Raw genomic sequence first — 16154 nt, forward strand, 5'->3', positions numbered from 1 at the left:
CCACACATGGTGTATGGAGTTTGGTATTGTACCACGTATGGTGTATGGAGTTTGTTATTGTACCACACATGGTGTATGGAGTTTGTTATCGTACCACACATGGTGTATGAAGTTTTGGTATTGTACCACGAATGGTGTATGGAGTTTGTTATTGTACCACGAATGGTGTATGGAGTTTGTTATTGTATCACCATGGTGTATGAAGTTTGTTATTGTACCACGCATGGTGTATGGAGTTTGTTATTGTACCACACATGGTGTATGGAGTTTGTTATTGTACCACGCATGGTGTATGGAGTTTGTTATTGTACCACACATGGTGTATGGAGTTTGTTATTGTACCACGAATGGTGTATGGAGTTTGTTATTGTACCACACATGGTGTATGGAGTTTGTTATTGTACCACACTTGGTGTATGGAGTTAGTGATTGTACCACACATGGTGTATGGAGTTTGGTATTGGACCACGAATGGTGTATGGAGTGTGTTATTGTATCACCATGGTGTATGAAGTTTGTTATTGTACCACGCATGGTGTATGGAGTTTGTTATTGTACCACACTTGTTGTATGGAGTTTGTTATTGTACCACACATGGTGTATGGAGTTTTTTTATTGTACCACACATGGTGTATGGAGTTTGTTATTGTACCACACATGGTGTATGGAGTTTGTTATCGTACCACACATGGTGTATGGAGTTTGTTATCGTACCACGAATGGTGTATGGAGTTTGTTATTGTACCACACATGGTGTATGGAGTTTGGTATTGTACCACGCATGGTGTATGGAGTTTGCCGTATTGTGAAAAGGTTTGTCGAAGTGTTTAAAGATAAACACACTTGTTGTATGGAGTATGTACAGTATGCTTAATTTGATAAAACTTCATACAACGAAGACAGTATACCTTAAATTATATGTAATTAAAAAACATTCGGTGGTTCTTATTTGGTTGATACATGAGCTAAAATAAATGCAAATGAAATTGAATGTTTTGATATTATCTTATCATGACATTAAGCGAGTATAGCAGTAGTGATCTAATTCTAAAATACTTTTTGATAAGAACTATTGCTTTAAGTTTTGAAAACATTTCTACAGCATTATTCAGGTATCATAAATATATATAATTTTTGTTCGATTTAACGGGATGTCACGATACAGTTCTTATTTTGACGTCAGGCGGGAGTTACATGTTCATTAACGTAACCTCATTTCCCTAGTTTTGTATAATATAAAGTTATTAAGGGATACTAACCTGACACAACGGTCCATTTACGTGAGTCGACCCCACATTTTTGTGCCGTAACCACGAATAATCCCCCACCGGATTCTCAATGTCAAATAATTTCAGTCTCTGGACTGCCTGATAGTTTTCAAACAAGAAAAAACACCAGGTCCTCGTGTTTCGTGGGATCCCGTTTCTGATAGAATGTCTGACCAAAAGGGTTATTTCAAATGTGTCGTCCATAATAAATGGATTCCAGGGCTGGTAGATCTGTGATACATTTTCGACAATGGGTGTAGTTCATTTTACAATAAGTATAGCGATACCTGTTTCAAATACAATTTTTTCCACATGGATCTCTTGGAATTTTAACCTCTTTAGACTGGATGCGTGTGACTTTATTTGGAATTTGATTATTTAGAAGAAACAATCATGATCGTCCAGGACGAATTCACACCGCGATTGCAGTGGAACCTTGAAATGGTGAACGAACCCCTTACAAGAAATGACAGGTATACACTGGCCACGCGCATATTCACATCTTCGGATACTACCACCTAGTATATAGTAAAACTACCTACTGGGAGTATTGAACGAGGAAATAAGGTATTAAATGGATATATTTTAAAACAATTTCGTGGCCTGGAGAATGTTGGCAATTTTTTCCGCGACGGGACGGGACGTTATGCCGCGATGCATTTCTAGTATCAACATGATGCAGGGATAAAGTGGACTTATCGTAACACCACTGCCTTCGTTTAGTTTAGGATACGGACCTGAGGCAACGCTCCATTTACGTGAATGTTTATTTCTATTTTAAGATGTGTTTGCACAATGCGCACACATCCGTAAAATTAAGTAAAATGCGGGGAAGCCCCCACTGTATCCGCTACGATATGTTTAAACCAAAGGTAAAACCTATTAATTTGGAAACATTTTACATTTTGGTATATCTATCTAAACTGCAATGATGTTTTCAAAAAAGCTCTGGTTAAGGACAAAAAAGGTAAGTCAGCGTCTAATATAATATGTAATTTAATTAATGTTTTAATTGTTTTTATTGGCACACATTTGAAATAACAGTAAACTTTTCTTACAGGAAAGTGTTCTTCACAAACGATTTCATAGATAAACTTAAGTTGTACTAAGCAACCCGATTGGATTGATATTTATTCTACTATTCATTTTCATGTGGGAGATTGTTGCCTATTTCTTTCTTGTATTAGATATTTCGTGAAACGAGAACAGAACTTGATTCTATATTTACAAAACCAATAGTTAGTCTTATTTCTTTTTTCTTTTACCAGTTGTATGTGTTTTTCATCGAATAACCTTTTTTGAAACGTAGCTTTTTAAATCTTATATGCAAATAGTACACCTCATTTTTCAATTCAATATCAACTGTTTTACACCAATTTGATCCACTCCTTCGCATATTAATGATCATGCGTTAATTTTGTTCTGATCATTTTTTGTAGTAATCAGCAGGTTATTTGGTAATTTCGAAATATAATGTTTTGTAACCAGGAAGTATTTATCAAAATTCACTATATCTATAAAATATTTCTAATCTGTTTGAAGGAATATTGTAAGTGTAGACGACTTTGTATATTGCAAATCATTTTAAATCAGCTTAAATTAACTTATGATGAATGTGTTTTAACAAATATTTCTCTGAAGATGTTGGTAACACATCATAAACATATTATATACCTCAATGTATAAGTAAATGGGAGAGGCCAAATATTTTTTGTCTTAAACTTCTTGTGAGATTGAATTTTAAATTTAACAGAATAAAGATAATGTTCTTTGCTATTGAGATGTCACGCTTTAAAATGAATAACCCAATTTCCCCAAGAGATATTGTTTATCACTGTTTAAAATCAGTTTGGATCTCAACGCAAAGGTCAGCCGACCGTCATTATAGGTAAGGTTTTTATGCGAAAACGCTCAAGACTAGTTCATACTGAATGTCTTTGACTTCAGTCGTTTTTGGCACAAGTGCACGAGTAAAGAAGTCAATAAAAGGTTGAAAAAGGTTATATTTATTAAAGAGTATGTTTGCATCCTGAATAGATTTTAGATGATCTTCAAATACATTCACATATTGACATCTCTGACTCATTGGCATGAAATGATAAAAATGTAGCATAAATTATTTTGAATGTTGTTATGTGGCGGTGTATATGACTGCATAGCGAGAGACCTCATTCGTATTCAAATTAAATCATATTCTTATCAGTGTCTTCTTTACCTTTCTACTTAATACTCCAGTGAGTAAAAATTACTTAAAAAACTTTAATCTCATTGGTGTGATTGCAGAACAAGCATGAAAACTCATTTAGAAGAAAAGATGTCCTGTTATCAAAAGAGGTAAGCATGCATTTAATTATTTGATGATTTTGTTTATAATCATGTCCAAATAAACAGTATTGGAAGGGAGATTAGCTAAAATCAGTTATATTCCAACACTATATATTCTATTTTAAACATTGTTTTAACTCGTGTACATGGCGTTCTTTAACGGGCGTTAATTAGTTTAATTAACGCTAAGTTCATTCTTACGACAATTGCCTCAGTCACGCTTAAAACATGAAGGATTGCATCTGGCAACCCAAACCTGAGATGCCATGATCTGTATTAAGAAACTGCACGACCTGAGAATCAAGCTGTGAGACATGTTCAGGAAATCTAACATCTTTTTAAAACTCTTCATTTGACTAGTGGGTAGCATGTTTGTTGGACATACTGTAGGGTAAATTGATATTGGCATGATTGTTTTTTATTTAAGAATTTGTACTGGGATGATATGCACCAGCGAGGATACAGCGATCCAGAATCTTCCTGCAATCACGTGAACCCAACTGTTGAAGATGACAACACCGTTTGGAAGGTACGGGGGTGTCAGGGCGAGTCAGGTCAATACTTAGATCCCCAGTGTCAAGCATTGGTTATGAAGGAAACTGTGCTTTATGGTCCAGGGATAAAGGTTCGCCCTCTTCCACCTTTGCCACAAGCTACACCCACCAGCTCTATCTACGATTATGTCGGTATGAAATGTTTGGACATTTTCAACTATTGAACTTTTTAATATGAGCATACGTAAAATCGATGTTATGGAACTTTCCCAAAACTAGATAATTACATGTTTATTTTAGATAAAGAATTTTGGTCAGATGAGCAAAGAAATACAAATGAGAAAAACCATTATGAAGAAAGGCTTCAAATTTTTAAAGAAATGATTATTTCCAACGTGGATGTACTTCCCAGTGAACATACTTGAACGGAAGTCGAACCGGCTGTCGTTTTTCAGCTAAGAAGCTGTCTCGACAATATTTACATTTAATGTACATTTACTTCTTTACTGAGGAAATTGCGGAATGTTTCGGGATGCTTCATTTTCGTTCGATGTCAAATATTGTTCAAATGTTAAAGCTTATACGAAGTCAAAACGAGGATTACGCTTACTCGTCACTTAATGCATTTACTGTTATGGTTATTCCAGAATATCCCCAAAAGTACAGAAATATTGCAACAAACAGTAGTAAACGAGACGCAATGATTTGCCTCGTTAACGAGATTGAAAAAAGCGAAGAACTTGGCCGATGGAAGCAATTTGTCGAGGCGTTGGAACGATGTGGTATGATTGATCAAATCTACGATATATTGAATACATACATATATATTTCGCAGTAAAAACCAGATACAATTAAACTTGGACAATTTCATCTTCAACCGTTAAATCACATTGAGATGTGTGACTTATGCTAGAAAGAATATTTAAAGGGACTGTACAGCAGATTGGCACCAAATAAAGTTTCTGTTTCGAATCTCAGGACAATTATTTAATAAAGTACTCTTTGATATCATATTTGTAAAAAAAAACAACACAAATGTAAAACAATGGAGTCGGAGACCGGGTTCGAACCGGTCGCAGTCCATTGTTGTATTCACTGTGCTACGAAGGCTTACCCTAAACAGTTTGAATATTTAAGCTATATACCTAACTTGGTAATCTCACGTGATAACATCGACTAGCCTTTCACGCATAAGGACTCACTTCTACGAGGTAGACATACCTAGTAATCTTTTTTAATGGAAAAATACGAAAAAACTGCGAAAAAAAATCATTGTAAACTGTGTGGTACTTCAGTTATTAAGTTTCAATGCATTGTACACATCGACAACAAGTTAATAATAGTTTCCGACAATTTTCTCCCCCCCCCCCCGCTATTTCATCAGATGGAGTATAGCGCCTTTAATGCTTACATTGTAAACTTTTTCGACGCGCAAGCGGACGTTTGTTCATTAATGATGTTTTCTTATTTCGATTTTTTTTTCTGAAGTGAACAAAAATTTACGTAGCGCTTTATTTTTTTTAGGCTATGAATATATATCCCGATGCTTAAAATGTCGTTCAGTAATTGATAATAGTTACCAAAAGAAGTTCTTAAAAATAATGAGCGTTGCAGTACGAAAACAGATCGTTCCAACGGAGTTGACAGCGTATCTTTGGAATGCCGATGTTATAAACGACGAAGACAAGCAGCGTATTGAATGTCAACAAACATTGCAAGGTGAAATTGCAGCAGCGGATTTGTTATTAGAAATCCTACCAACAAAAAAAGATAATTGGTACAAACTTTTTATTGACGCTCTTCGGCATGCCGAAATGATTGATGTGGCAAATGTGTTAGATCTTCCTGAACTACGTGAAGGAAAAACAGGTATACATTCTTGTGTTAGTTGTTTGTGTAGCAGTCATGATATTCAAACCGGCTTAAATGCGTACCTCATGCGTACTTAAGTTGCCCACGTTTCGGGTCACTGAATGTTATTGAAGTGAATTTAACAGTTTCTTCCCAAAACTGTTAGGATTGGTATCCCTATGGCGGACTTGTCAGATACATTTGCCAATTCAGTTGTCCAAACAAAATATAGTGACAATGGCATAATTGAAAAATACATAATAAAATGTCATCATGAGACCAAACGGGTAATTTCAAGCCTTATCTAGCTCAAGGGAGAATACAGTAGATTGCTCAATCGGTGAATAACTAATCAAACACTCTTATAAAGAAATATAATTTGCATTAGATTAATTGACCCTGCTTAACATCTCCACTATTGTCTGTCCTTCTTCTACAGGGCCAAAGATAATTTCCACGAGAAATGACCTGGAATTTTCACCAGCCAACTCGATGCAAGAAGTCACAGAAAGGATACAATGTAACCCTTTAAATGGTTAGTTATTTGCTCTTGTATAAAGATTTTAATGTAAAACAATAACTGTTTTTCATACGTCGACTTGTTTAAGAATAACATCGAAATGCATGGTAAATCACCTTCTATATTTAACAGTTCAAGTAAACAATGCATTACAATGAACATTTTTATAGATGGAATGATAGCAAAGCATCTTGAGCATAGAACCTCGTCAACATCACTTTATCTAGTTGAAACGAATCCTGATAGCGACACCACCGCTTTGAAAAGCACATCACCGGATGATGTAAATGAACAAAATACGAAAATGAACAATGAGAATAAAGATTCGTCGAACATGAACATAATGGAGAAAGAATTATACTCATGGTCTTCCTGGGCTTCTTTGAAATCAGTACCAGGTGAGGGATGTTAGATGTTAAAATCATGAAACACCTCGTCACTTTTGTTGAAGTTCCGCATTCCTTATATAGCAAACAAATTGAAAAATAGTAGAATATATCTAAAACATACTTTATTGGTTCTTTTATATTCAAGACATTCCTTTTTTCGTTGTCGCCCTGCATTCACGGCAAAAGGAAAGGGTGAGTTATTATACACGGATTACTTGTTTAATTGATATATACAGTCTGTAATGAGAGTAAATAAACGACATATATATAAGATCGAAAACATATTAAAATTCAAAGAAAAAACTATTTTACTCATACAGACAAAAGGCATTGTTTTATGACAGGAAATGGAATTGTCTATATCTGAAGGGGATTGTCTGAAAGTGGTGGAAGATTACGGGAATTTCTACGGTGTGCAGCGTGGAGGCAAAACTTGGCTTATTCCAAAGGACTCTGGTAAAAAAAACATAGATGGTTTCATGCTAGTTTCTCTTCCGCCGTATGTTAGTGTGATAAATGTTCGATGTTGTTTTATTTAAAAATAATTCTCATGATTTTTATTCATAACTTTATTTTCAGCAAAAGTATTCGATAAGGTACCATTTCCGTTGCCGGATGAAACGTATACATGTTGTCCTCCACTTCCAGAAAGGGATTCTCCTTCACTACCAGAAAGGACACCAGGTAGTCATCAACAACGCGAGAGCTATTTGTGTTATTTGCTTCTCAGTGCATGCGTTTTGTTTTTATTTTCTGTAATGATATATACAACTTTATATTCATTTTCTAGTGGATGCTTTCAAGATTAATGATACAACAAACGCCGCAACGTATAGTGATGATAAACGTTACGAAGAAGTTGAATCACCCCATCTACGAGGTACAGTTTCTCTTTTTCTGAGCACTTTTTCTAATATTTTTTGATAAATTTATTCTTAAACTGTAACTTCATGAAGTTTTTATCAACCAAAAATAATCCAACTACATATTTTATCTTCACATTTTATTGTTGGCATCATTTAAAAGGTTTGAAATATTTGGCTAGGTTTCATTCTTAGTTCAAGTCCATTTATTTGGACACAGTTATCAATTTTTTCCCAATATCGATGCAATTGAAAGAAATCTCATAAAGTCATTTCCCGTAAAAACCATCCGCAACCCTATTTCGCGCTACAAATACTGTCGGTAAAAAACAGAAGGTTCTCGTGCACACAGAATCTTTTAAGGGATGTCATTAAATTCAGACAAAATAAATAGCCAAAATCGTATATTGCTTTTGTTCTTATCCGCCGCATGAAAGTGTGAAAAAAGTTCAAATTCATAAAACAAATATCATCTTAAACATTTGTTTTATTCAAAAATAATAATTTGTGTTATTTGCATCTCAGTTAATGCGTTTTGTTTTTATTTTCTGTAATGATATATACAACTTTATATTATGTTCTAGTGGACGCTTTTAAGATTAATGATACAACAGACACCGCAACGGATTGTATTGATATACCATACGAAGAAGTTGAATCACCCGATCTACGAGGTACAGTTTCTCTTTTCCCAAGTACTTCGGATATTAATTGTAGTTTCAGTCAAAAATGATTCAGTTTACCTTCTGGTTTGTTGAATGTTTCAGATACTGTCGACGAAGAAGTTTGTACTCAAGGATCATTAAACGAATTGCTGGATTGCCCTCCATTTGTCAATGCATTTAAGAGGACAGAGGATTCAAGGGAAAACAATGTCAGAAATTCGAAATGTACCCGCCAATTAAGTTCTTTCCATTTATTAAAAGATAGCTCAACCCTTGATGACGTTATTGATGCAGATTGGAAAACTTTAAAGGAAGAACAAGATCGGTTGTTTGAAGCTGAAAGACTAGCTTAGGAAGAACTAGAACAGTTAAAGGCCGTTGTTAATTTAAAAAACAATATAAATGAACTCCAATGTCAAAAGTTGAAAGTTGCAAAAGATTTCGCATCCGCAGGAGAAAGATTTGAACTGCATCGCCAGAGCATAAAAAGTACTGATTTAATGGCGTTAGATATTCATTAAAGTATATACATTTATTTGAATTACAGCTTAACAAAAGAGTAAACAGATGTTGGATTGAGACAGTAACACAAACTTATATGAAGGTCAAGGTGCATCATGTGATGCAAATGTATCTTTGTGGATTTCCTTTTTAGTAAAATATATGTTTTAATGTTATCCTAAAAGCACAAAGTCTTCATAGATAAACTGTTTCCTTTATTTACATGGTTATCGTTATTGGTGCTGACCCTTGTACACAACCATTTGAATATGACATGTGTTAATGTGATAATATTCTAAATCATCATTATATTCACAGGTGTACAGGGAGGTAATTTCGATCACTTTGAACCAGAATCAGAATATTCATCGGAAGGGTATTATTCTGCTCAACACATGTTAAGAAATCGAACGGAAAAGACATCTAGAGACCTGCCACTTCAATTCGAAATGTACAGAGCATGCTCAACAGGTAGAAAGTCATGGCGGAGTAGGGCTTCGTCCTTCAAAGATTCCGCTATCTACGAATGCACTAACCTAGCACCAGTTAAGGAAGATACATAAAAGAATCGAATATATGTCTGAAAGATATAAGACATTTGACCTCTTAAAAATAGATTACATCTTTCGCCGAGTTTATGGGAAAGTTTCCATCAAGAATAGACAAGGTGCTCCTCTCATCATTGTGAGCAACATCTATGACCTTGTGAAGTATGGCTACAAGCCATCTGAGTGATCTTAGTCCTAACATGTCTTTTGCCTTAGAGCTAACCTGAAATTGACATTGCTACACATATAATATTTGTCATAAATATCTGAAAATGTCTTAGTTTTACTGAAACAAAAATCAATATCAATATTATAAATTCATCTTTTTTTTGTGTATGTATTTATCAACATTTCTTTATCTATATCTCCTTGTTTGAAATACAGTCATATTTAAATCAGAACCCTTGGGTCACATTTACAAACATCTCCACTGTGTCTTAAAAAGCTTGTGTCCTTGTTTGAAATTCGTCACATTTGAAGCATTAGCCTTGATTTACATGTCCATGGATGCATGTATAGCTTCCTTATTTTCATTTCATGATTAAAAAAAAAGATCATATGTAATCATCACCCTTGAGTCACATATACACACTGTACATGACTATCTTCCCTTGTTTATATTTCCTTGCTAGAAATATATCCTGTTTTACTAAATACACTTTGTTTCAGATATACATCCATGTATATCTTGTCTTATCTAGATTTCTTTGTCTAAGATACTGTATACCATGAATAATATGTTGCCTTGATTCAAATATTAATACATGTATCATCTTGTCTTATCCATATTTCATTGACTAAGATATACCATACATAATCAGTATCCTCGTTTCTCATACAAATACATGTATATTCTTTTTTTACCGTACATGTAAATTTTGCCTTATTTATATTTCCATCGGCTTGTTAGAAAGGTACCAACTTTGAATAAGTACTCCTGACTCACATACAAATACATGAAGGCATACATGTAAACGTTGTTTTATCCATAGTGCATTGCCTAAGTTAAAAACCATTCATAGATAGTATCTTTGAAAAAAATGTGACCCACAAATAAATACATTTCATTATATTATCTTGTTTTATCTATATCGCCTAGTCCGTAATTGAAGTACACAATAGTTAAATCAGTACAGCTTGTTTCAAATAACATGTTTATAGCAATATCATATATCATCTATGTAATGCATGTATTATCTTGTTTAATCCATAGTTCTTTGTAATATAGGTACATCATATCTGAATCTGGACAGCATGTTTAACATATACATATTTTATCCACATTTCCTTGTTTGAAATGCATGTACATCACATTTGGATCAGTAAAGGCTTGTCTCACATATGTATACATGTCTATAGCAAGATATACCATTCCATGTAGTTAACCTCTTAGAGGCATGTGCCTACATGTCCCTCTAATCTCTGAAACTTGTCTCATCGATGACAAAACAGTCCTGTTTTAGTATAGAAATTTTTTGGTTACTGTAAATAATGAATCTTGAACATTTGATTTTATTTTTATCTCAATTTCATTTAAGAAATTGAGTAATACTTTAATCATAGAACTAGCATTATCAAGATTGTGATTAATTTTGATATTGGCTAGTATCTGTTTTTAATATAGATGTATACGGTATATCTATCTAAATAATACTACTTTAAAAGATTATCATGTATGATGTACTTAAATGTTTATTTTTAAGTATGTAAGTATTCTCTGTATCTATACCTAACGATATCAGTTTTCTCAGATCAGTATATACTGTGAGTCTTTATCTTAAGATTATGTTACGTTCTTCACCCTTTACAATGCGCCTCAAAACTCAAGACTTCATTTCCTCTTTAGAGTGATTTATTTTTAAAAGTGATCTCTTACCACATTGTATGTAAAAATACCTCAAACTAAAGAGCATGTCTATGATTATCGGATAAATTATAAACTCAAATAGTCAACACTTATACTAGACATTTAAACAACAAGAACCCTAACCTTTTTCTTAGAAAATATTCCAATCAATTTAGTGATTACTATTAAAATACCCCATGATTGCAACCCTCAATAGTTGTAATGATATCAGGATATACATATATAAGCCATTGAGATTAATTTTTTACATTTAAATTTTAATTTGATTTATTCTTATATTTAAAGACAGCTGATTGTAAATTCAACATCCCATCAACTTGCTGATCTCTTTCCATCGAGAAAACTTTTATCCCCTATAATAACACATCACTATCTTTCCCCACCCCTGTGTTCTTCCTCAGAACCCTCCTTAGCATGTTATTAATCCTCTCTGGCGACATTCACGACAATCCGAGTCCCTCACTCTCCTCCTCGACATGCTAACAGTCATCAGACTCGAATCTATCTATGGTTCACAACAATGTTCAAAATGTTACAAACAAAAGAGATATTCTTTTTGCTGAGCTTAATCGCTTTCATGTACTGGCATTTACTGGAACATGGTTGAAGAACAGTGTTGCATTTCACGACATACTTTTTCCTAACTACAGTATTCCCTTCAGGCGAGATCGTCCGTCTGACAGCCATGATGGGGTATTAATTTATGTCAATGATAGCATTAAGGCATTTCGTCGAACTGATATTGAACTAGGTGATATCGAAGTTATTTGACTTGAAATCATAGTTAGAATTAAGCATGTACTTCTTGGTCTATTTTATCGACCACCTAATACAAACGCAATGGTTTCGAATCTCATCAACCATTTAATTGGTCTCGCGTTTGATAATGGAATTAAAGATATTTTTGTTACTGGTAATCTAACCTTGATCAATTTAAGCATTTAACCTAACAGAAGTTCAACGACATTTCTCAACCACGCATAGACCTTATCTTAGTCTCCTCACCTGAGCTTATTCCAATATACTAGTAGTTGGTGAACCTTTTCTTGACCAGTCAATACGTTTTCATTGTCCAAGCTTTAGTTGTTTTAAGTACAATAGAGTAGGTAACACTTCGTTTAAGCGAACAATATGGAAATGTTCGGATTGAAACTATGAACTTCTTTGAAAAAATATATCTTTATTTGGCTGGAATACATGCTTTGATCAGAATATTGATACCCATGCAACAAATTTCACTCAGCAACTCTTGTATTTCTGTGAATCATGTATCTCAAACAAACCTGTCACTGTTCTAACATCACACCCTCCCTGGTTTGACAACGAAATTCGTATGCTAACAAGAGATCCAAAACAACCAACATCCTGGCACATCTAGCAACCTATCAGCAGTTACCAAATGAAACTGATCATCTAATTTGCTCAGCAAAGCACTCTCATTTCAACAAATTAGCATCTGCATTACGGGAACAACATCAAACCACTGATTTTTGGAAACTTATCAAGTCCTTTACGCAGCATTCGAACGCAAAACAAAACACCTCACATAGTTACAACAATAACAAGATATATGAGGACCGCTTTAACAAAGCAAATATCCTTTACACGTATTTTCAATCTCAAAGTAACCTCGACAGCTCCAATGCAAACCTTCCTTATATCTATAACAATGCAGACACTGCCTTATTATCTAATATCGTTATCACTCCACAGGAAGAGTCAGACGCTCTTCATATTCTTCTGAAAGGTAAAGCCTCTGGACAAGATCTTGTAAACGGTGCAATTCTTAATGAAGTTTCAAAGAGCTTTCAACCCCTTTAGCAGGACTGTTCACTCATTCGATGCAGCATAGTAAGGTCTCTTGACAATGTAGACTCGCACAATTTTTATGCAATCTTTAAGAAAAATGACCACAAGGATGTTGGAAACTACAGACCTATATCTCTGCTAAGTATCATCAGTATAGTTCTAGAAATAATTATCCATAAACACGTATTCAACTTTATTTGGCAAAACAATACTATTAGCTAATTTAAAACATAAACACAATCAGGATTCATTCCAAACGTCTTAACCGTGAACCAACTGACATATGTCTATCATTCATTTTGTCAAGCTCTCGATCAAGGCAAAGAAATAAGAGCCATTTATTATTGAAGTCTGAATATAATATATCAAATCAAAATAAAATAACATCTGTCAAATGTTATTCCTAAATTATGTATTCAACTTGACAATAAATATTTACAGAATGATCTTCAAAAACAGAAACCGCTATTGAATAAAGTCACACTTTAGAGCAATTCTGCTTTGTCATTCTTGCTCTACCGCAATGACAATATTTCGGCGATTCCGCCTTTTTAAGCAGTACCGCATATTTTACTTAACATTTTAATAAATTTATTCACCGCGATACCACATCAGCCTGTTCTAATGCTAGTTCTTTTACTGCGAACCCGCAACTTTTACAAATCAAGGGAGGCTAATCTAACTCTATGTAAGTGTTCATACAACACGGTCATTTTCCCTAAAATTAATATTAAATGCAAGCATTCTGATTTGTAGATTTGTATTTCCCTTTACACTTTTATATTAACCATAAAAATGTTTATCAGTCAGCAAATCAAACCATCGATAACTGTATCTATAAATTATGCATTTTGGCACACATACGTCTAATGCAAAGCTGATTTCATACATGGACACACAACATTACGTCTTGATAAATCAGACGCCATTTTCGTAATAATTCTTTGAATAACTTTTCCATAAAACCACAATATAATATCGCTAAAATAATTAGCCCTATGGGCAAACGTCGGCCATATAAACGCAGCATAGCCTTTTTGTATTGCTTTGACAGAGATTGACATTAAGGTAGGCGGATCTTTTAAAAATATAAGGATTTTAATAATAATTTTTTTTTAGTGATATTTACTCGTGATTTCTTTATGAAATAAATAGGTCCTTTTGTTATCTTGAAGTAATTATCGTAACTTTCAGCAGTGAATTGTGGACCAACTACGACATAAGTGTGTCTCTTTCAAATAAACAGAGTTGCTTCAGAAGAGGCAAACTATGTCCGTTTACTTTTTTTTGTTTTAGATAGCTTAATGAGGTGTCTTAGGTACACCAGTACTGGTTTATACTGAGCAAACGGACTCGAACGTTTACTTTAAGCAATCGAGAAAATACTTAGTTTTCGTAGTATACCTCTCATTTATTTCTGTGGCTTTAGAATGTGCCATTGTTTTATGTTATTTGCTCTTCTTTTTTGTACTCTTAATTTCAGATAATGCAAATATCAATCGAAAGAAAACCGACTGTCATAATATTTTGTTGCGTTGATATTAAATTTCATTAAGGTGATTCAATTTTTTTAGATAGTATTATTCTTGTTTTTGACCTTAATTAGACAGCACTAATTAGTTTTTTTTTATAAAATATGCTGTGCATGCTTACATAACATTACATAACGTAACAGTTATTAAGCTTTATATATTACAACTCTCATAGCCAACAAATATAACTCACAATATGCGTGAAGATTAAACAGAGATATTGACATGACAGTGTTATAACAATTGAAAAGTTGTTAAGGATATTGAATCCATGCAATTAGGTGAATAAAGTGATGTTAGAGAAATAGGATGTGCTTGTCCTTGCCAATGCCAATAATGCGATAATTCATACTATTTTTGTTTGCAGATTATATTTCATTAGTATTTAAATAACACAAACTATCTTAATAAAGCGTAACATTACAACCGAAACGTTTAAGACTTAGACATTTTAAACAATGGAAATATTGCAAATCAAATGAAATAAAATCTTGTTCTTGTTCATGATAACTTCAATTTAAGTCCTTCCCTCCAAAAACAAACACGGTATGGAACTGTTGTTGGCTTGATATTTCTGTACAGCGACCATCTTTATATTTTGTCCCATTTCGTGTTGACCGTTGCAGTGCTATGAACTGAGGGGATATATTGGCGCTGGCAGGTTAGGGTCTGGCAGTCGTTCAATTTGATCCATGACAGCTGGTGGTACTACAACAACGGTTCTAGATATCGCAGGGACATGCTGAATTGTCAAGCTAAATCGCAGATGCATGATTCGCTGTAAAACACGTAGGTGTTCATGGTCGTAACTGACATGCTGAGCCATTTCGTTCACGTCTTATAAACATCGAGCCCTGAAATATATGATACAATGAGTTAGTCCATAAAACATAATGCAAAGTATTTCGTATCAAGCGTAGAACATATAATCAGATATTCGCAATCGCAACTTGCCTTATTTCTATTACCAGTGCTAATCGCGACCTGTAAGGAATAAGAATGAATGTCTTTAATCAAGTGACAAGAAGCTATTTATACTACTACTACTACCCACCCCCCATATTTAACTTAACGAAAAATATTAACATTTTAACAAAATCAGATATTCGCGATCGCGACTTTCGTAGCAAATGCGTTTCACGCCTTCGTATCAAGCGTAGAACATAATAATCAGATATTCGCGATCGCGACTATCGTAGCAAATGCGTTTCACGCCTTCGTATCAAGCGTAGAACATACTAATCAGATATTCGCGATCGCGACTTTCGTAGCAATTGTGTTTCACGCCTTCGTATCAAGCGTAGAACATAATAATCAGATATTCGCGATCGCGACTTTCGTAGCAAATGCGTTTCACGCCTTCGTATCAAGCGTAGAACATAATAATCAGATATTCGCGATCGCGACTTTCGTAGCAAATGCGTTTCACGCCTTCGTATCAAGCGTAGAACATAATAATAAGATATTCGCGATCGCGACTTTCGTAGCAAATGCGTTTCACGCCTTCGTATCAAGCGTAGAA

General features: G+C 34.2%; 1 protein-coding gene across 1 annotated transcript; it reads left to right on the forward strand.

Moving 5' to 3' along the window:
* Window positions 1-2081: 2081 nt before the first annotated feature.
* LOC128216777 (uncharacterized) lies at window positions 2082-10494 on the forward strand. Its single transcript, XM_052923441.1, has 14 exons — window positions 2082-2235; window positions 3552-3602; window positions 4021-4279; window positions 4735-4869; window positions 5612-5956; window positions 6378-6473; window positions 6629-6856; window positions 6993-7039; window positions 7192-7303; window positions 7427-7531; window positions 7638-7727; window positions 8295-8384; window positions 8478-8600; window positions 9195-10494. Exons 1-14 carry the CDS (start codon window positions 2197-2199, stop codon window positions 9437-9439), a joined length of 1965 nt encoding a protein of 654 aa, XP_052779401.1. The 5' UTR covers window positions 2082-2196; the 3' UTR covers window positions 9440-10494.
* Window positions 10495-16154: the final 5660 nt, after the last annotated feature.

The sequence above is a fragment of the Mya arenaria genome, chromosome 14, assembly GCF_026914265.1.
Source record: "Mya arenaria isolate MELC-2E11 chromosome 14, ASM2691426v1".
NCBI classification, from domain to species: domain Eukaryota; kingdom Metazoa; phylum Mollusca; class Bivalvia; order Myida; family Myidae; genus Mya; species Mya arenaria.